Source organism: Vidua chalybeata, chromosome 2, assembly GCF_026979565.1.
Source record: "Vidua chalybeata isolate OUT-0048 chromosome 2, bVidCha1 merged haplotype, whole genome shotgun sequence".
In the NCBI taxonomy this organism is placed as follows: Eukaryota; Metazoa; Chordata; class Aves; order Passeriformes; family Viduidae; genus Vidua; species Vidua chalybeata.
Window position 1 is genome coordinate 3,138,811 of NC_071531.1, and position 22,099 is coordinate 3,160,909.

General features: G+C 45.1%; 1 protein-coding gene across 4 annotated transcripts in view; it reads right to left on the minus strand.

Moving 5' to 3' along the window:
- The window catches only part of ERG (ETS transcription factor ERG), a 140,564-nt gene that overhangs the window by 14,423 nt on the left and 104,042 nt on the right, over nt 1-22,099 (minus strand). For 3 of the 4 annotated variants that reach the window (XM_053935340.1, XM_053935339.1, XM_053935341.1), the window contains 4 exons: nt 16,870-17,087; nt 4,306-4,457; nt 1,306-1,509; nt 342-422 (listed from right to left, as the gene is read on the minus strand). In XM_053935340.1, the coding sequence (XP_053791315.1) occupies nt 342-422; nt 1,306-1,509; nt 4,306-4,457; nt 16,870-17,087 (655 nt within the window). The remainder of the gene's footprint in view (nt 1-341; nt 423-1,305; nt 1,510-4,305; nt 4,458-16,869; nt 17,088-22,099) is intronic. The other variant, XM_053935342.1, reaches the window with a different exon arrangement.

Below are 22,099 nucleotides of genomic sequence, written 5' to 3' on the forward strand. Positions count from 1 at the left end.
CTTCTAGGGATCCATGGAGTAGATCTGACAGCAGAATGGACAGAAGGACCATAAAAATCCTCAGATAAAAGGCCCCAAACCTGCAGTTTTATGCTGTGTCAGGGACCCCATTCTTTTTGGAGGACACCAGAAATTTCTGCACCATTTTTGCACCACATGGCCCTGTGTGATCTCACCTTTTCTCTGTGTGTCTGTGCAGAAAACACACAGACAGCAGGGAGGGGATTCTCTTGCCTCCCTCCTGATTTACCACTTCCATTTTTTTTAGCAAGCAGCCCATGGAAAGGAATCCTGTGCTTTTAGAAGATGACCTACAGCAGTGGGAGCAGTGCCAGCATTACCTGTGTTTCTAGCATGCATTAACCGTGGAGAGTTTTGTAAGGCCTTATCAACATCATCTGAAGTCAAATGTGGAAGAGGAGCTACAAAACAAAACAAAAAGCAACACCAAAATGTAAAAAAAAATCGTGAATTATCTTTTTAAACCATATTTTCCCCTGACAGGATTGCCTGAATGCGAATCTATCAACAGCCTGCAGTTTGGAGGGAGGTGTGTGGGCTACAGGGTAAATTAGGGCATTCATTTATCCAATATCATCATTTATTGTTATGAATGCACAAAATTTCTGGCTGGTTATTGACAGTGTGCGTGTGGAGGAGACTGCACCGCACTGGTGTTGCAATGCTTGGTGTTTTTTTCTCTAAAAACCATGTTCATTTTAACTTCTTTAAACTTTAAACTTTAAATTTTCCTCAAGCTTAGGTGAAAGCCCTCAATCCAGGTAATCCCTAGTCCCTTTTTTCCCACTGAAATTCTAGCCATGCACTACAGTTCATTTGCATTTGGACTTCAGGGACTGTTCCTTTTTTTCCATAATTTACAGAATTTTTTTCTTATTCAATTCAGTTGAATCTTCCCGGTCCTACCCAGAGTGCAGCAAACTGCTGCCAGTCCTTAGAATCATGCCTGGAATTCACTTTATGAATCAATGTTTGCACTCTTGCTTAGTTAAAATGGAAAGAAATGAGTATGTGACCAGAAAAAACATTAGCACTGAACCCCATGTGATTTTTCTTCCTGCTCAATAAGCTTCAACTCAATTTTTCTCTGAGATGGATACCTAGAAAGAGTCACTAATTCTTCTCTTTGATAAACACGAGTGAAATTAATGGGAATCTTTCCATCAAACGCAACAGGATTTGGGCTCTTAGGAACAGCAACATTTGCAACAGACATTTGCAAACCCAATCACTCGCAGCGCTAAATCCAGGACTGGCTGCAGGCACGACGGAGGGCTGGCTTACTCTCTCTGAGGTAGTGTAGGTGTGACAGGAGGATGTCTGCATTGTAGCTGGGGGTGAGCCTCTGGAAGTCATCCTTGGTCATTTTGCAGAGCTCCTTGCCGTCGATGTTCTGGAAGAGCAGGATGTCCACGTCCGGCAGCCCGTACTCCTTGACCGCCCACTCCAGCCACTGGCGCACGTGGTCAGTGCTCCACAGCGTGGGGTCTGCAGGGGCCACACACAGCAGAAAATCAGGCAGGGAAGGGGAATTCTGAGGCACTGGACCCGTGCAAAGTAATCCCCCCCTTTACTGACTGCTGGAGGAGTTAATTTGGTGTGCTGAGTGCAAGGCAGAACAATTGTGGACAGCTGTGAGCCCTGAGTGTCAACAACAAAGCCTGTGCTGCACCAAGGGAAATACAGGTTGGATATTAGGAAAAAGTTTTTTACAGAAAGGGTGATAAAGTTCTGGAGTGGCTGCCCGGGGAGGTGGTGCAGTCACCATCCCTGGGTGTGTTTAACAAAGCCTGGATGTGGCACTGGGTGCCAGGGCTGAGTTGAGGTGTTGGGGCTGGGTTGGACTCGATGGTCTTGGAGGTCTCTTCCAACCCAGTGATTCTGGGAATTCTGTGATTCTGTGAGTGAGCTCCTTCTCCCACTCAGCTTTTCTGCCTCATTGTTTTTAGCTCTTTCTAACAGAGTTTCTGGCCCACTGACAGCACTGCAAGGTGGAGCCGAACAAGTTTCAAAACTCTCTGTTCAATCCTTTATTCAAGTGAAATCTCCACTTGTGTTGTCTAGTAGCATCTTTCTTGGGTACAGGCTAAATAAGCACTCACAGATTCAGGCAGTTCGTTCACAAACTAGAGTGGGTCTCTAGTTAATAATATTAGAATATTAAAATATTCTGTTTTTTTTTTCCCCCACCTGCTGTGTTGTACATTGCTACACCTGCATGAGTTTGTACTCATTACCTGAAATACTGGCAAAACCATCTGGGGAAAAAGAGCCCCAGACAGTTGAGATTTCTAGCAAAATGTTTTTTAATTAATCCTTAGTATTAATTTAAGCTTTTTTTTTCCCCCTCTAAACTCCTCATTTTCTATTCCCCTCCCATTCTATTTTTCCTTGTTTTGAGTAAGGAGACAACAACATGAAGGTCCCTCAGCTCATACCACGAAGAATTGATACTTTGAGCAGAGAAAAGATTAAAGCCAAGGGGAAGAAATTCTTCTAGACTTTCTTCCTTGTCATCTTAGTGACTCTGTGATTTTGTGATATCCTCAAGGCTGAGAATGGAGCACGTGGAGGTCAACTAGCTCCTCAGGCTCATCCCATGAAAATCTGGGACATGAATGGCAGCCTAAATAGCTTTTCTATGGCTTAACTTCAGTGCCATTCCCTCTATTTTCACTCTTGTTCAGGCTGGTCTGAAAGAGGCAGAGACCTCCTGAATTCCATCAAATAACACTTGAAATAATGCCTCCATCTGGTATGAAAGAAGCAGGAATCTAGAGAGATACAAGTCTGGTGGTAAATCTTAGGTCTGGATGAGACAGTCCACACCTACAGCAAAGAACTCTGAGAACTTCGGTTTTCTTTGAAGTAAACAACCAAACACCAGGAAATTTACCCAAATATTTTCATTATGTCTGTAATTTTTAAATGCTCCTTAGTTATGATAAATAGGAAGTTACCACAACTGGAAATGTGAATTTTACTTCTAACTTGGCGACATGACTTGCACACTGCCTATGCAATAATCAAAACCAGCTGATTTTTGCCCATTTATTTCTTTGAGTGACCTCAAAATGGCAAGACTGTGACCACCTTGCTCCTTGATAGTCATTCAAACCCACCTCAAAAACACCTGCAGGACTACACAAAATAAAAAAAAAATCCCTTGCTGAGCTAGCCATGTTAAGAATTACTAAAGGTCTTTTTTAAAAAAGTGCCAAACACCAGGAGGAGAAATGTTTTGGAACATTCAAAAGCTCTGTATGTCAGTGTTGGCAGGACATTTATTATTCAGAGCATCACTGTCCTGTCTCCAGAGCAGAATTGACAATACCATTGCAGAGGACACTGCAACAGATTTGTCCACACCTTTCTTGACAAATAACTGAAATAATCACAGCTTGCAAAATTGGCCACAGTCAGTACTCTTGCACGTCCAAGCAACTGAAAAACTGTAATAATATTAAGCAACATGGCAGAGGCAGAAATATTTCACACAAGCACCTCTCTGCTGGAGAGGAACCAGCAGCAAAACATTCCCTCCTGGCTGCAGGTGTTGAGTTTACCCTGTGCATATCCTGTGGTGTAGGAACACCCACAGATGCCATGATGCTGTGACTTGGAAACAGGCACGCTAATTATTCTGCAGAATATTCCAGATTTGTTTGGAACACAAGGCAGCCAGAAGTGACAAGAAGGCAGCAGCAGCCTTCTTGTCCCATCAACTGTTGAATCCCACAGCCAAGCCTGCCAAGGCTGACCGAGAATTTCTCAATTGTGCTCTTACATTGCAGTGGAGCTGTCAGTTTGCTTATTAAAATGTTTTATGCTGCCCAGACTCATGGGATAGCCCACATCAAGGCTCTTCATGCCCTGTTTGATCCCACAGAAGCTACTTTTTGGTATTTTCAAAGATAACCTGTGCTACAGTGATCCTTTCTCTCTCTCTCCCACACACCCTGCACCAAGGTTGTCCAAGGGATAAGAAATGGACGTGCTTCTTCCTTTTGCTCACTTTAGGGTGAAATCCTCCAAAAAGGTGATACAGGAGTCAGATAAGATCTGAGTGCCTCTTATCAGCCCATTCTGCTGCTGAAATGGGAAGAACAGATTGAGGAGGTGTCCTCACTGATCCTCCTCAGCTCATTCTCTCAATAACCCCTACAAATTACTGCTCTTTTCCTCCTGATCACTACTTTTCTCCAAACCCTCTCAAATAATCTTAGTGGGCTTGAGGGAAATGCGGATTTTTTTAGCTTGCAATTTTGGTGTAGAGGATCTAACCTGCTGGCACAATGACTCTTCGTTCGTTGGTCGTCATGTTTGGGGGTGGAATGTGCTTCTCTTCCATGTAGTTTCCATAGTTCATCCCGACACTGTCTGAGCTGCTGACCATTTTCCCTCCTTTTGCCACGCTGCAGTCATCTGGAGAATTCCTAGGCAGACAAAAAAGGTGTGCTTCCATTATTATTCCAGTCCTTATTAATATCACTGGCAGAGAATCACCTGGAATGAAATGGAATACTGGGAGTGGAGCATCTGGAAAACCCATTCCCCCCACCCAGTGACTCTGCAGATTCCTTCACTTGTCTAAAAACACCAGCCAGGTTCAATGGACCATATATTTATTTCTATTACCAAAGGATCAGGCTCTCATATCTCTCCAGAAATCATAAATACTAATAATTTAACTCCAGACACAGAATGGAGGCTTGGTCATGAGCTTGTTCAGCCTGGTGGCTGCAAGGAGCTGCATTTCCCTCTCCAAACATCTCACAGACAACTGGGAAACACAGCAATGCACTTATTGCATATTTTCTGGGGGAAAACTATTCTTAGTTGCCATTGTCCAAGCAGTCCCAAGGCTTGGAGAGCTGCCCACCTCCACTGCCATCGCTGTTCCACACTTCGTGTCAATGCAATGTGTTCACATTTTTACGTAAGGCTCACAAAAAAAAAAAAACAAAAAAACAAAAAAAACCAAAAAAAGGAACATTTGCCAATGATTCAAAATACCACACGCATGACTGGAAAAACCTTTCAGCTCCTGACTAGCTCAGTCTCCATGGTACTGCAGTCAAGACAGGGAAATCTGCAGAGGATCTGCAACCAGACACCTCTTTAATTTTGGCTTTGCTTTCTGAATAGAGTCTTTAGGTTTAACATCCCACAGGGGGTTCCCTAATGGCATTTTAATTGCATCACAGTTTTCTTTCTGGCAGACACAGACATATTTGTCCCTTAATTTAATGTCTACAACGTGTTTCATCAGAGGGAGAAAAATTGTTACAAGAATCAAAATAAAGAACTCAGCCACGGGGAATACCTTTAAATGTAAAGAGTTTGTTTGGCAAGGGAAGAAGGGTGTTAGCTGGGGTTTGGTTTCTTCAGCAATACCTCATTACTAACAAGCTTTCCTTTAGTCCTGCCATTTAACTCCTGAAATTGTGCTGTGGTCTCACTAAACAAGAGGCAAGTCATAGATTCATGGAATCATGGAATTTCACAACGGGTTGAGTGGAAAGGGAATTTGAAGATCACTCAGCTCCACCCCCTGCCATGGCAGGGACACCTTCCACTGTCCCAGGCTGCTCCAGCCCCAGTGTCCAACCTGGCCTTGGGCACTGCCAGGGATCCAGGGGCAGCCCCAGCTGCTCTGGGAATCCCATCCCAGCCCCTGCCCACGCTCCCAGGGAACAATTCCTAATTCCCAATCTCCCATCCAGCCCTGCCCTCTGGCAGTTTAAGGCCTTTCCCCCTTGTCCTGTCACTCCAGGCCCTTTCCAAAGTCCCTTTCTGGTTCTCTTGGAGCCTCTTTTAAGCCCTGTGACTCAGTTGTGTTGACTGCTCAGCACTACCATGGTTCAGGACCTAATCCAGTTATAATTCTCACATGAGTGCCTTAAGAAAACAACCAGCACTTGGAAAGCTGAAAAGTTAGTGTGCATCTTAAAGACTAAAAGAAAATATAAAGCAAAGCATTCTTTTTTCTATGCAGTATTTCTACTAATTTTACCCTTCTGTGTTAAGGTAGATATTAAAGAAAAAAATCAACTGCTGCTGACTTTCAGTTAAAAAATAAAATATATCACAGAGATCATTCAATGGTTGGCAACATCATCTTTAGGAGAAGGAAGAGGGCCTTCAGTGTTGCCTGGAAAATGTTGGCTTCACACACTTTTTCCAGGATGCCTCTAAAGACATCCCCTATGAAATCTGCCATGTGTAAAAGCCCTGCAACTGCTCTGTCAGCCCCAGGACTGAAAAACAACCACGAGGGAAAACACAGTCAGCACCTGCCACTGCGTGGTGGTGAATTCAGCCCTTCCTCTCACAACCAGAGCACTTGGGCAATATTTTCTCAGGTTTAGTTTTGCTCTCCTACCACACACCACTAAATATAACCCTGGGGTGCAGCCCATTTCTGTCCAAACAGAGCAAAACAAAGCTGCTTTTTCTTTCGGACATAAACTCTGAAGGAGAGCTTTTGTGATGATTCCTTGTGGGTGAAATGTTGCCTTTTTCTGCTTCCCTTCCACAAATACAAATGGCATAAATGTGTGAGTGAGTCTGAACTTTAAATTATGGACATTTGGAAACATCCTCCACCAGCTGCCCTTATACCTGTGCAGATGTGGACCCCAACTCTCAAAAGCAATTCTGTTACAAAGAACTATTTGGCCCATACTCTGAATTTTTAGGAAACAGAGAGCTAGCAACATCCTTTAGTTTAACTGGCACAGTTATTTAATTTTGGGGTTTTTTTTCTGGGGGAAGAAACTTGGGATAAAGGGACTCCAAAGTGAAATATCCCATCAGTAGCAGCCTACAGCACTTCTACAAGCAATGGTGCATTAAAAACACTCTTGTAAACACTGAGCAGTAAATGATGTGGAAGATCCAGTAGCATAGAGCTTTTGGCAATCTGACAGGGCTTCTGAGATGGTTTTCTGATCTGAATATAAACACACAGGGGTGGGGAAGAAGATCATAAATAAGTCATAACTTTTCATTAAAATCCAGAAGCAGATGGTCAAGAATTTTGTCCCTTTAGCTCACTGGGTGGACAAGCAAATCCCCCATCCATCAAATCTCCTAAGGCCACGCTTAATTTCAGGCATGGAATCAACTCCATGGGATTTAACAGGACTACTCTGGTACTTCAAATTGAGTGTGTGCCCTAAACCACTGAGCCAGGGCTTAACTCAACTGACTGGAACAAACTTCTACAGTACAGAAAGCAAAACTGAACATGCAGGCAGACACTAGAAAATGGTGTTTCTAGTGCCCAGAACAACAAGAGAGTGATTGTCTACAAAGAGGTTTTTTAGGACTTTCTGTGAGTCTGCTTTATTTCTGTACCACCGGGGGAACAAGGTGGAAAAGCAGCTTTTGGAAAGTGTCCCCAGAATGAAGGGTGCAGCTCTGCAGTGATTCATCCCCAGCTCCAGGTCTGAAATGAAACCAGAGATGTTTTTCTTCACGGCTGCCTGTTATTTTTGCCCTTTGTAAATATACTGTGTTACACCTGGAATTTACAAAAAAGAAAAATATTAAAAAATTAAAAAGAGGTAAGACTACACACAGTCATGGTACCCAAGAACACTTTGTCCAGTCTTGAGCTGATAAATGTCTGCTGAGGAAGTATTTTCTCCTTGGACCTGAAAGCCTCACCTTTATGCAGGGTTACTTAAAATCAGGCTGATTTGAGAGTTAAATTTATCATCCATTCCTATCAAAGCTGACTGGAGTTTTGCCAGTCATTGACTCTGATGAAAGCAGATGTAAGTTCATAAATAAGTGTATGAAACACATTTTTTCCTTTTCACTATGCTACTATTTTCCTCAGGTGACATAAAACACCTGTGCTGTGCCAAAGTGCAAGGTGTCAGAGAAATTCAGATTAGAAATCAGCAAAACCCTACATATGTCATTCCTGTAATATAAACTCCTCTGTTCAATATTTCTGAGTTTCAGAGTGAAATAAATGAGAAAAAATTGTATTCTCCAAATATCTACATGTCTTCACAAGTTTATTTAGCAAGCACAGCTTGGATGAAAGGGCTGCTACAAGGTCAGCTCATACTGAGGGCACTGCAAAGTTTGCTCAGCCTCATCCTCATTCACTGCAGCCACTCAGGTGGTGGTAAATTTGGTCAGTGCTTCCTCCCCAGGGAGTTTGTCACTGAAAAAGTAGCCCATGAAGAAAAAACCTGAAACTTCCCCAAAATTTATTACTTTCAAGTACACTGGGGACAGCCAGGTGCCCCCAGGTGAGAAGGAGCCTGTGCTGAGACTCTGAAAAGCACATTCAGGGTGGTTTTGGAGGCCTCAGCACTTGTCAGAGAATCCCAGAATCCCAGAATGGGTTGGGTTGGAAGGGAACTTGAAGATCACTCAGTGCCACCCCTGCCATGGCAGGGACACCTCCCACTGCCCCAGGCTGCTCCAGCCCCAGTGTCCAACCTGGCCTTGGGCACTGCCAGGGATCCAGGGGCAGCCACAGCTGCTCTGGGCACCTGTGCCAGGGCCTGCCCACCCTTACAGAGAGGAAATTTTTCCTAATATCTGATCTAAACCTGTAATTTTTCACTTTGAGGCCATTCCCTGTGTCCTGTCCCTGCATCCCCTGGAAATTGTCTCTCTCCAGCTTTCCTGGGGCTCCTCCAGGCCCTGCAAGGCCACCCTGAGCTCAGCCCAAAGCTTCTCCTGTGCAGGTGAACAATGCCAGCTGTGCCAGCCTTTCCTCCCAGCAGAGCTGCTCCAGCCCTCTGCTCATCCTGGAGCCTCCTCTGGATTCCTTTTCAAGACTTCCTGTGAGAGCAAAATTTCCCAGAGACAACTCCAGCACAACAGAGGCATGAAAATGCCAGAAAATTCACACTGGTTGAAATATCCCTGGGTGCTCCCACAGGCTCTTGCCCAGCTGCTCAGTGACCTGGGCTGGGGAGCTGTACACAAAGAATTAAATAAATGGGTGAGTAAGTAACTGGAAAAGGGATGGCCAGGGTGGGAACAAGCTGCCAGGTCTGTGGAAGGCAGGCAAGTCCCTCAGGAACACACCACTGGCCAAAGCTGCTTAAACTGGTGCTGAAACCACGCTGACAGTCTGCTAATCTTTGCTGTAAGGTGTCAAAAGCAGTCCTAAGAAGACAAAAGAAAAAAGGAAAGTGCAGTCCCCCCATGGCCACTCAGTCACGCACTGCTCTGCTCCATGCAGGGCTTTGCAAGGTGCAGCAGCCCCAGCAGCCATGGCCAGGGGAATGGAATGGGGCATCCCCCTGCAAAGAGAGCACCCAAACCTGGGGCAAACACCCCCCTACGGGGTGCCCTGGGCTCGGTGGGTGCTCAGGGTTATGTGGGGCTGGCCCAGGGTCACTCAGAGATTGGAGGCAGCTCTGGCTCCTTTCTGCTGTGACGGGGCTGTTGGCTTTCTGTAAACACAACAGAAGGTGCTTTTTTACTGAGCTGTACACACAGCAGCCGTTCATCTCCAATCGAACAACAACTCTGGCTAATCCAATCTTTTCATTTTCTTTTTTATTTTCTTCCCCTTAGCTTTCCCCAGCTATCCTGCAACCCACAGCTGCTTCCAGCCTCAAGGCCATGGTGGCAAATGCAGGCAGTCAGAGTCTGGCTCACTAGAGGCCAGTCAAGCTATAAATATTCCCAGGCTGGCTCTTTGTGCTCCCAGTATGGGGAAACAGCTGGTTTAAGTTTGACTGCACGTTGTCATTTCTCCATTAGTGCAAACACTTCAATATTTCTTACGTGTCAGGTTGGAGTGAAGAAAGGGAAAGCAGGGAAGGGGGTCACGAAAAGCCAAAGCTAAGAAATGATGTTCTGTATATACATAATTTACAATTAGATTGCTGCCTGGGACAAGGCTGAGGTTTGACATGGTGATAGCTAGGCCAAAGCCACAACGACTTCCCAGTTGGCCTATAACTTTCAGGACCTATTTTCTCTTGTTTTCCTTTTATTATTTTTATAGAAATTCTATTATGATGGTAATGGATTACATTTCTCAAATTGTATTTCATTTCAAGAGCTTTTAAGGCTGTTGTATTTGTGGTTTCATAAAATATGAAATACCAGGAGATGGGGCCCTTCCCAAACCACACGTGCCTTCTTTTGTGGGCAGGGATCATATAGAAAGTTAGGAAAATAGAGCATGCCAGGCATAAACAGAAGTGACATCTTGTATGGAAACCATAATCCCCCATGTCTGTGGAATGTCTGCTGATTTTCATGATTAGCACTAAGGGGCTGTGAGGGTGCAAAATGCTAAAGCTCCACGATTGGCCACTTTTCCTTACCTTCTGTTTTGTCTTAAAGAGCTATTCCTAAACTTTAAATACTGAACAACCCCACTGATGCTGCCCTGATCAAAATGAAACACCCACTAATGACAGGGCAGAGGAGAAACCTCACCACCAGCTCTAAGTGCTCTGGACACAGTAAATAGGGAATAAAAAAGCAAGGATGGCAACAGTCCTAAATAATGACAGCAATCACAACTCTTGTGGGGTCCTATGTCATTATTTGAAGATTATTTTTATATTTCACTGCCCATCTGAAAGCCTTTGGTTGCTGGGAATTCAGTGGTCAATCCCAAATGTAGCAATGATAATTATGAATGAGCCCATTATCCCGGACTGGAAAGCTTCTTATTTAGCACCTGCCAGCCCAGCAACCCCTAAAAAGCTTCCAAAAAAATAAAATAGTTGTAGCATTAGTTAGCTGAGTTTGTTTTTCCCCTTGGCAACATGTTTTGCTCAAGAACAGAGCCAAACCATGCCCACACACACACGCAAGTGCTCGTGTTAAGCTGGTGGATTTTCGGGGCAAAGAGGAGCTTCTTGAAGCAGTCACACATCCTGACTTTGCCATTTTTCCAGCTTGGTAGGCAGCCACTCCTCCAACCACCCAGTCAGTGGGAAAAAGATTTTTCAGTCTGAGGTAATCAATGTCTTCTTACCCAAAATTAATAATATTTTACAAAGGCAGCTCCAATAAGGAGAATCATCCTTCTAGGACACATCTCCCAGCTCTGCCCTGGGCTGCAGTAGGGGCTTAATCTGCTGGTGATGCCTTTTCTTTAGTTTTAGTATTAAGAGTTAGATATGGTTAAGAGATAAAGGCTTTTTATTTTAGTATTTAACAAGGATTTTTATGGTGTAATAACTTGTTACAGTGGAATATGTTGAAATGTATATATATCGTAGATTGCATATAGAATTGTATAGATTTTGTAAATTAGCATATTTAACAAAGATGTTTTAGTGAGAGGCTTCAATGAATAGCGTGACATTTTTCTATTTTAAAGGGTTTTTTATAGATAGGCTTAATTTCAGTTTATATGATATGTTATAGAGGGGGCTTTGGGAGACAACATAAGGTTTTTTGGTCTTTAACTGTGAAGTTTTTAGGATGTTTGGTTTTTTGGCTTAGTAGAATATTAGGATTATGTTAAGATATTAGGTTTAAAGATTTACAAGTATGTATGTTAAGGGTATTGAGAATATATAAAAGGTAGATAAAAAGAAAAGGTAAAAAATCATCATGGCATCACTGGAGACAACCCCATGGCCTGATGGGGGCTTTGGGCCAGGCTTATTGTTTAGTCTGAGCTGAGGTTTCCCAGGAATGCCAGGCTGGACGCCGGTGCTGCGCCACCAGATGTGGTGGGGACGTGGCACCGCGCCCCCGCTGTGGGATTGTGCTCCAGGGCTGGAAAAAGCCTTGGGAAAACAAGTGATGTCAGGGGGTGGATGCACATCAGCCCTGTCCCTCCCCAGGCTGGGCGCTCGCCAGGTGGGGGTCAAGAGGATGGGGGCCAGAATTCTCAGTGTCAGGATGAGGAGCAATGGCCGTAAACAGAACCACAAGAAGTTCCACCTCAGCAGGGGGAAGAATTTCTTTACTCTGTGGGTGGCAGAGCACTGGAACTGCTGCCCAGGGAGAACAGGGAGCCTCCCTCTCTGGGGACATTCCAAAGCTACCTGGGTGTATTCCTGAGTGTCCTGCTCAAGGTGACCCTGCCTTGGCAACAGGGATGATCTCCAGAGGCGCCTTCCAACCCCAACAATTCCACGATTCAGTGATTCTGTGGAGCTGCTTAAATGCTCTAATTAGAACCACCAGTGTCACACCATGACACAGAGGTGCCTCCTACAGCTTTAAAGCCTGCCAGCCTGGATCCTGGGAGCAGGATGGACCTCTTGGAATACAGAGCTCCACATGGATGGATTCTCCCTCCCCAGTGCAGCTGTCACACATTCTCATAGTACCAGGTACCTCAAGGGCTCCCCATTCCAATTTGCTGGCTTCTGTAGCACAAAGAATCTACTTCTCAGGAGACTTTGCATGAAGGGAAAAAGAAAAAAAAACACCAGCAAAGAAACTCAAGCTCACCCTGGACTCTGAAAAGTCCTCCAGTGTGTCAGACATTCTGAACCCAGAGAGTACAGAGGCTCTTTGATGAAAATTCAGTTACATGCAAAGAAAAATGGTATTTCCCAAAAGAGCCAGCACAAAAGATGTATTAAGTGATAATTTCATTCTCAAATGGTTTTCAAGCAACAACTGGTAGCACTTAAATCAACATTTTGCACATGATTAAATCCTAAGGACAACTAATTATTTCTGGCATTTCTTTAAAACTTCTCTATCAGCCAAGCTGATGTTGGAAAGCTTCTGCTGTGCTTTCACTGCAGTTAACTCTCAAAATACTTCTACAATGAAATCATCACGCTGCTCATGGCAAGAGAAATTTATCTGTGGCCTGAATAAGACTCTCTCTTCCACTTCTGCCTGCCTGAAAAAGATGGATTACCTATGGTAAATGTCATTATTCCAAGCTACCTTTGTGTAGTGCCACCCATGGGCACGGCAAAGCCCCGTGGGTGAGTGTATTCCAAGATCACTGGCAAATCCATGGATTTATAAATGTTGTTTAAGCAGTACCCAGAGCCTCATGAGAGCATTTCCACAGAGTGAATTTCTCCCTAAATGCAGGACATGAATTGCACTCATTGTGGTAGAATTGCTCATGCCTAATTTGATGGAATACATAAAGGACAATAAAAAGCAAAGTACCAGTGTGGCATATGCAACCTCCAGATTTATATTACAGGGTGAATCTTTTGGCCTGACCCAGGAGCAATAAATAGCAGCAAACAGGATTGTTACATTCAGGTGAAAGATTGACTGTAGGGTAGCACAAAAGGTCTCATTAGATTTATGTACCTGGGAGGAATAGAATTAATGTACTTAGAGAAACTCCATTTGATACCACCTGTGAAAACCTGTATTATACATGCAACAACAGCCAGGTAAATGACAGCTTTAATTTAAACTTTTCTTGCTCTATTTAATTTAAGGTGAGCCCCCAGGCTATATTTTGTGGTGCTGGGCTGCGGGGTTTATCTTGAAAAACACTGTTATTGTTAAAGAAAGGTGGGTAGCTAATCCCTGTGCAGCACACTGAAAATAACCCTCTAATTTCATTCTAATAGCATTTCTCTGGTATTCACAGGAATGCCAGCTCTGAGACTGTTAAATTTTGGAATTTAATGAAGGGCAATTACAGCCAAAGTATGCTTGGGGAAAGTCCTAGCAGAGGGGGCACATTCCTTCTCTGAGTAGGTGCTTAACTGGGGATGTCTGAGGGGTTCAGTATGCTCCCAAAATTTTATACCCTCCTCCAAAGCACAAAATATATGGGCAGGAAGCACTGACACAGAGAGAAGGGAGAACTGAACAGCAAAAAATTGCAGAGTTAATTTCTCCCTGGCCACCCACTTTGTGGGATCTCATTCCCTGCTTTGCATCCTGAATTATTCAGATCCAGGTGCCCACGTGAGAGGACAGAGGATACCCTGGAGATCCTCAGGGCAGCACTTGCACAGCTCTGCAGTGTGGGGTCATATTTTAGACTCCTCTGGGACAACTCAGATTTTAAAATGGGTCTAAACAGAGCAGGTACAGTTTTAATAAAAATGAAACGCAGCTCCAAGCACTCCAGGTACTGCTTGTGGTAATATTGAACATGCAAAGCATTTTAAGAAGTGAGGAAATATTATAATTTAATTATATCATTTAAGGAAGTAAGTTTATGGACTGCAAAGGAGGGCAGTGGGGAAGGCTTCTGCAGAAAAGAAAATGCAAAGTAACTTACAGAAAGGCAAGGTAGCACAATCTGATGTACACTTTGTTTTCTCTAAAACTGGCAGGAATACCACGTTTCAATTCCCAGAGTGTAAGAACACGGCATATTACATACACACATGTATGTGAGATTTAGAAATGCCACAACATATTTATTTTTGTTAATTGGCAGTGTTCGTTCTCCATTAAGAGTGTAGTATTAAGATCTATTTTTTCAGGCCTGTGTTAGGCCCTATAAAATAAAACTCTCTGATGAAATAAACAGTGCTTCTTAATGACAATGATTTTTTAAGTTATTTTTGTGTATAGTATGAGCATGCAATATTTTTTGTTCTTCTGCTAATCTTTTTTTTTTAATAGCTTGTAAGCAATTTTTTTTTCTTTTTCAGCAAGTCATGCCTTAGGAAATGTATTAAAGTGTAAATTTTCCTTGCTATCTCCATTGAGGAACTCTGCACTGATCTTTCAACAGGGAAGGCTGTGAAAAAAAATTAGGATTAATAAACAAACACATTCCACTGTGCCAGGCTGCTCCAAACCCCAATGTCCAGCCTGGCCTTGGGCACTGCCAGGGATGCAGGGGCAGCCCCAGCTGCTCTGGGAATTCCATCCCAGCCCCTGCCCACCCTGCCAGGGAACAATTCCCAATTCCCAATCTCCCATCCAGCCCTGCCCTCTGGAAGTGGGAGCCATTCCCTGGGTCCTGGCACTCCAGTTCCTGATGAAGGGTCCCTCCCCACAAGCACAAGCATTTCACGAGGATAGTGCAGGCAGCTCTGAAGGAAATGAAGGCACCTCTATCCACAAAGGGGAATTTTGGCAGCTGAAACCGCAGCCACCTCCTGCTACTGACTGTGCAGGGAGCCACAGCGTCATCCTGAGTGCTTCAGTGCGTGCACATACTAATAGAAAATAGCAAAAAGAAGGAGAAAATACAGAATCATGGAATATCCTGAGTTGGAAGGGATCCACAGGGATCATCCAGTGCCACCCCTGTCCCTGCCCAGACCCCCACCAACCCCACCCTGGCATCCCTGGCAGTGTCCAAAGGCTCCTGGAGCTCTGGCAGCCTCGGGGCCGTGCCCATTCCCTGGGGAGCCTGGGCAGGGCTAGCACCCTCTGGGGGAAGAATCTTTCCCTAAAACCCCACCTAAACCTCTCAGCAACAATTAAAACTGATTATCTACTCTAATGCACTTTATAGAATTTACACTGACGGAAGCTGTGATCAGTTCTCTTACTGAAATGCCAGCACAAATACTTCAGAGGCAACTTTAGGAAGCAAGTAAGACTGATTTTGAATAAATACACCACTTATGATTATACCTGTGCATTTGCTTAGCACAAAGAAAAAATTTTAAAAGACACTGGAATAAATTAAAGACACCTGAACTTCTGAATAAGCAGCCTTACAAGAAGACTTCTTCTAATTCTTGGTAACTTCAGCTCCCCATTTATTTCCATGTATCTCAAATCTTTGACCATTCACTGGAAATTCTGATTTGACTTCAGCACAGTTTCCATCCTCACCACAGAACAGAGGAGGTGTGATAACCTGTCAGACCACTTTGCCCTGCTTGTGGTGCTCATCACATCAGCACAGCAAGTGTGAACAGCAACCACAGAGCGCAGGGCTGAGGTTTTCCTGAACAACTGATCCTGGGAGATGAGATTAAAACTCAGGTGTTTGTGACAGAGAGAAGTGAAGCACGGGCTCCACTGGTACGTCACCAACAATTGTCAGCAACTGACTCTTCTGGACCTTTGCCCTTCAGCAACACCAAAGGAAAACTGTTTTGACAGGCAGGCATTTTAAACAGGAAAGCACTTGTTTGGATAGCTTCCTTAAAAAAAAAAATCTTCATTGTGTTTCTTCAGGTGTCCCACAGGGTGCTCCTAAGCTTGGGAAAGCCACCAGTCAATATCCAAAAATCCAGAGCAATACCTTTGCAGAATAATTGATACAAGTCTCCCTCATAGTGACATTCCCAAAAAAATGTCCTGAGACAACACTCAATACACAGACTTTCTGTGGCTACTGCCTGTTGAGTTATTTATTTTTCTGTTCCTTTCTTCTCCCCTGCCTGCCTCCATATTTATGTTGTTTTTTCAGCATGAGTTCTTAAATCCAGCTCCACTTTTTGGCATTACCTTTACAGTAACTACAAAAGGAAAGATCAACACTTCACTCCCTCTGCCATGACAAGATTTTACTTCCAGTGTTTCCCTGTTTGGTTATCTTTGGAGCAAAGAAAACTGCCCAAATTGCTGGATTTGACAACTTCCACGGACTGTTAGATCACACACACCACACCCTTCGATGGATCAATGATGCTGCTCCAGGCTACAGCAAATCCCCATTTTATTAACTTTCATATGTGCTCTTTCACCTGGTGTGCAAAGCAAATTCACATCCAAAAATTATCAGCAGTCAGAGGAAAGGTGTTGCACAAGCCCACGAGAAGTCTGTGCCTGTAGCACCATTTTAGACCCTCTGTAACACCTGAACACAGCTGGCAGGTCAAGGTAGGGCAACCTGGAGCCTTCTGGGATGGCAGCAGTGGCCAGGTGGGATATCCTGAGGCACCTAAAATGGTGCTAAATACACAGATTGAGACACCTGAGCCACACCCATCACAAAAATCCCTGTTCCTGAGCCACCACCGGCCTCATTACCTTGACCCATTAACCTGGTTGGGGTTACACTCCATCTTGATGGTGACTCTGGCCGGGGGCTGTGACAACCAGTCCTGCTGGGGGACACGTGGGCTCATCTTGGAGGTCTGCCCATATTCACTGGAGGAGGAGGCCGTCATCTCTGTCTTGACGAGGTGGGGTGATCCGTAGGCACACTCGAACAGGGACTGGTCTTCGCTCACCACCGATAACGCTTCCTGCAAACCAGAGAAAGGTCAGTGCAGCCACGGCTCGGGGCAGACATCACAGTGCTCCCCAAGGAAAAAGGCCCTGTCCATCTCACAGGGAGGTGAAGAGTCTCGTGCACCAAGGAAAAAATCAGGTTAGATGTTAGGAAAAAGTTTTTTACAGAAAGGTGATAAAGTTGTGGAGTGGCTGCCCGGGGAGGTGGTGCAGTCACCATCCCTGGGTGTGTTTAACAAAGCCTGGATGTGGCACTGGGTGCCAGGGCTGAGCTGAGGTGTTGGGGCCGGGTTGGACTCGATGATCTTGAAGGTCTCTTCCAACCTGGTGATTCTGGGATTCTGTGTCATAACATCTGTCTGGAGGCCAGACAGACACCAGAGGGACAGTGACCCTCTATCCCTGCTGCCAACCATTCCTGCTGGCACCAATTCCTTCCCTGAGCTATCTGGAGCTGAGTCTTGTCAGTGAGGCAGTGCCTGGAGCCACCACGTCCAGCAGGAAGTGTGGGAAGAGCTGAAACCCCTGAAGGGACACATCCCACCTGAGATGAGGCTCCCCAGCCACGAGAGCAGGTCTTGGCTGCCACACTCCTGCTGTCCTCTGGTGGTGCACAGGCTCAGGGGGCACCCTCCAAAAGCAGAATTCTGTGGAAATCCACCTTCTCCAGGGGTCACTTTGGGGGGACAAGGTGCATAAGGGTGCAAATTCAAGCACTGGAAGTGTGAATACCACACTGGAAGAGGCTGCCCAGGGAGGTGTTGGAGTCCCCATCCCTGGAGGTGTCCAAGGAGTGCCTGGACGTGGCACTCGGTGACAAGGAGGGCATCGGGCACAGCTTGGGCTCGGTGGCCTCGAGGGCTTTTCCAACCTCGGTGACTCTGTGAAAGGACAGTAGTGACCCACTGTGTGACTCCATCCTGCCATCCCGGCCCTGTGGCACGGAACGGAGCAGGGGGGCAGCCCAGCACCTCCTCCCTGCCATAGTGGGGACAATCCCCAGCCCTGGGCCGGCGAGGAGGCTCCGTGTGAGCCCAGGGGCTGACGGCAGCTGAGGGGGAGGCTGGGCCAGCTGGCCATGGCTGCGAGTGTGGGGGCCAAGGATCAGGGAGTGGGGGGAATCCTGAGCCAGACTCGGGGCAGGGAGCTCCGTGAGGCAGCGTGGGTGGGCTGTGCTCCTGCCAGATCTGCTGCTGACGGCCAGAAATGCGTGGTCCTGTCAGCAGAGGAGAAGGGAGAAAGAGAAAAGGGATGGGAGTTCCCCAGCTCTGGGAGGGTGGGTGGTTGTCTGCAGGCTCCCACCCTCTCTGGCTGCTGGGAAGAGGGCTTTGCCAAGCTGCAGCAGTCACATGCTGCCCTAAAAATCAGTGTTTGTTCATTTTGAGACCCATGGTGTGACCCTTGCAGATGTTCTACGCAGGGGTAAGAGCTGGGCTTCATCCTTGTGGGTTTCTATTCTGTGATTCTGCATTCCTCCTTTTTATCCACCTGGTTTGTGAGCCCTTGGGGTACACTCTGCTGATATTCATAGTTTGCTCTGCAGTTGCAAAGGTGAGGACATCACTTCCAGCTTCTTACTGCTCGTGAAAACTGAGATCACCCCTTATTCTCAGCGTTTGGGGAGTGGGATCTCAGGCCTTCATGCTCCCTGAGACTCATGACTGAATTACTAACACTAACACAGGGCTCAGGCAGTGCTCTGCACCTTTTTACTGCTGATTTTCAGATGTCACCTGAGTGCAAAGATCACCACTGGGCTGCCACCAGTGACTTCTCAGTTACCACCCTTCCTTCTGTGTTCTGCACACTCTCCCACCAACCTGCAACCAGTTTCCTCTGCCTCTTTGGTTCTGTGAGACAAAAAGGATGCCAGGATAACACTTCCCCTTTTTGTCATGCCTCTGATGCCAGAAACCTTTGCTGTTGGTGGTCTGAAGGTTTTCTAAAGAGCGTTTTCTGAGAAAACCTGCAGGCCAAGGAGGTGAGGGGGGAGATGGCCACTGGTGCCTTGCTCCCCACGGTTTCTTCCCTGGCTCCACTGAGAGACAGCAGGGAACTTGATGTGCTTGGATAATAAAGTAGCATGGATCACGGAACAAGAACTAAAGAAAGAAGATATTACACTGGAAGGAAAAGAAAGAGTTCCTTCTCAGCAGTCCACGAGATTTTTTCATCAAATTAACTCCCTGAAATTAAATATATATGTGTACACAAATACAACCTGGCCAGATGATCACAATGCATCCCATGCCTGACACTACTGAATGCACAGTTCCCTCTTTTCTGCCCCAATCCATTAGATGAAAAACACATAACAAAATGTTAATTTTGAAAGAGTTAGCTCCAGTAAATACATTAAAGTGTGAATTATAGAGGAGAAAGCTGATACAGATTGTAAATAAAACATTAAAACTCTGTAAACCATTTGCTAATGGACCTTTTCAAAACAGGCATCAAGCACTATATAATGGATTTATTTCTCATTCTCCCCCACAAAAGTGACACAAAGCAAATTTTTCTGGTTCCTATTAAAAATGACTCCACCTAATATAAGTTAATTTATAGATATTTAGGGTAAGTATAAATGTAAAGAACAACAAGAAAAAAAGGGTTTTCTATTTATTGGCATTACTAATGACAACAAACACTGCTTGTACTATGCGTGTCCATTATGTTGCCTGAAGAGGGAAAATGCAAACATCTAAACTTCCTGACGAGCATTGTAAATGCTGGAAATACAAACCAAATCACCTATGGCTGTGTGAAAATCTACAACTATGGATACAAAACAAGACAAAACATAAATGAGCCCCAGAGACTTAAACTTCACGCTTCAGAGGAAAATTCATGGAGGAAGCAAGCTCAGCCTGAGTTTAGCTGTGGTTTAATAGCACTCATCTGTACTCCATCCTGCTGGTTATCAGTTAGTGCTCGCTGACAGGCCTGGGAAGGCTCTGGAGGAATCACTGAGCTCCTGCCAGCTTTGTGTGCTGTGGGTCGGGCCCTGTGTGGAGGCTCATTAATGTGCACTCCACAACATCCTCTGACATTCACCCGCCCTGGTCTTGGTGGCCTGTCTGGAAGGACAGCAGGACATGGATCCCCCCCTCCCTGGGTGACAAAAGCTGCACTGGCCATCGAAGCCTTTCCAAGATGTTGAGGAGTCAGCACAACTAAAGAACATGGCCCATGCTGGAATCAGCCTCACGTCCTCTTCAGCCTCTCTTTCCACTCAGTGATCTTAAATCAGAGAATCAAAGAGTGGTTTGGGTAGGAAGGGAACTAAAAGATCACTTTATTCCATCTCCTGCCATGGCAGGGACACCTCCCACTGTCCCAGGCTGCTCCAAGCCCCAGTGTCCAACCTGGCCTTGGGCACTGCCAGGGATCCAGGGGCAGCCCCAGCTGCTCTGGGAATCCCATCCCAGCCCCTGCCCACCCTGCCAGGAACAATTCCCAATTCCCAATCTCCCATCCAGCCCTGCCCTCTGGCAGTGGGAGCCATTCCCTGTGTCCTGTCCCTCCAGGCCTTGTCCCCAGTCCCCCTCCAACTCTCCTGGAGCCCCTTCAGGCTCTGGCAGGGGCTCTGAGCTCTCCCTGGAGCTTCTCCTCTCCAGGTGAGCACTCCCAGCTCTCCCAGCCTGGCCCCAGAGGGATCAGCTTAGCCCCTGGGATCAACTTAGACCACTTAAAAGGTGAGGATCTGTGGCCCAGGCTTTTCTGAACCCACTGACCCTGCTAGAGCCAGGGATGCTGAACCACCAGAGCCCAACCTGGCAGAACCACCCCTGAATCTCATCCTGGAGAAAAGCATGGAAATAGCAGCCAGCAACAGGAAGCATTTCTCAGTTATACAGGAATGTCTGATAATGGGCATAACTCGGTGTCCCCAAACTGTGAGCTCTGAAAGGAAGCCTCCAACAGCAAGCTGCTGTCCTGGAACAGCTGACAGAAAGCAGTGTGGGTTATCTCTTTCCTAAACACAGGGACTTCAAAATCTGTTTTGTGTTATAATCACAAATGCAAGCTCCTGGATCAAATCTAATATAAAAATTGTCAGAACTCACCATCACGAAAAAATAGAGGCATGGTCTGGCCACGTATAAATGTAAACAAAGCTATTAATACTGACAATGTTTGCCAAGGTTTTATTACATATGGATGGCAGTTCTATTCCTAGTAAATGCTTTTCATTACTCATTTACATGTTAATCTCTTTTTCTCATCCATATTAATGCTGTCTCTGGAGCAGTTTGGCAACATCAAGCCGTAAGTGGGATTAAGAAATGTAAACATTAATAATTATTACAAAACAGATGCATTACAGGCTTCATTCACTTTTGCAAAGGTTTGTACCCTTTTGACAATAATTTTTGCAGTGAATGTGTTATCTTCCTGGATTTCACATGATGCAACATATTCTCATGACATGTCAGAAATGAAGCCTTTAATTTCTAGTAATTAATGCCTGGAATAAAGGGATATGAAGAAAAGAACACATGGAGCTTAAAGGAGAAGGTGGGAAGGGTCTTTCATGCAAGCCTGTGAAGCAGAGCTGTTGGTATTTGAGGTCAATACTGAACATGAATTTTCTTTATTCCATCTTCCTTTCTCCACATATTTCCCCTCATGACATCACAGAAAAAAAAAAACAAACCAAAAAAACCCAAAAGAACAAAAAACCACACAAAACCCAAACAAACCTGTGTTCCTTCATTATATTCTTTTTATATTTTAATTGCTTGTACTATGGCAAACCTGGCTTCTCCTTTGGACTTTCTGTACTAATGATAAAAGAACAAAACGATTTCTCTATTTGGTTTTGACTTACACTTCACTGATAAGTTTAAAAAAAGAAAAAGAATAACAGACTGACAAATCTGTAGAACAATAGGTACAGCAACGCCTTTAAAGTAGGCATAAAGTCATTAGGACAAAGGTGTTTACTTAATCAAATGCAAGATTACTTGGCCTAGAAACATGAAGTTACAGGAAATGTGATTGAAGTAGTTCCCATCATGAGAAG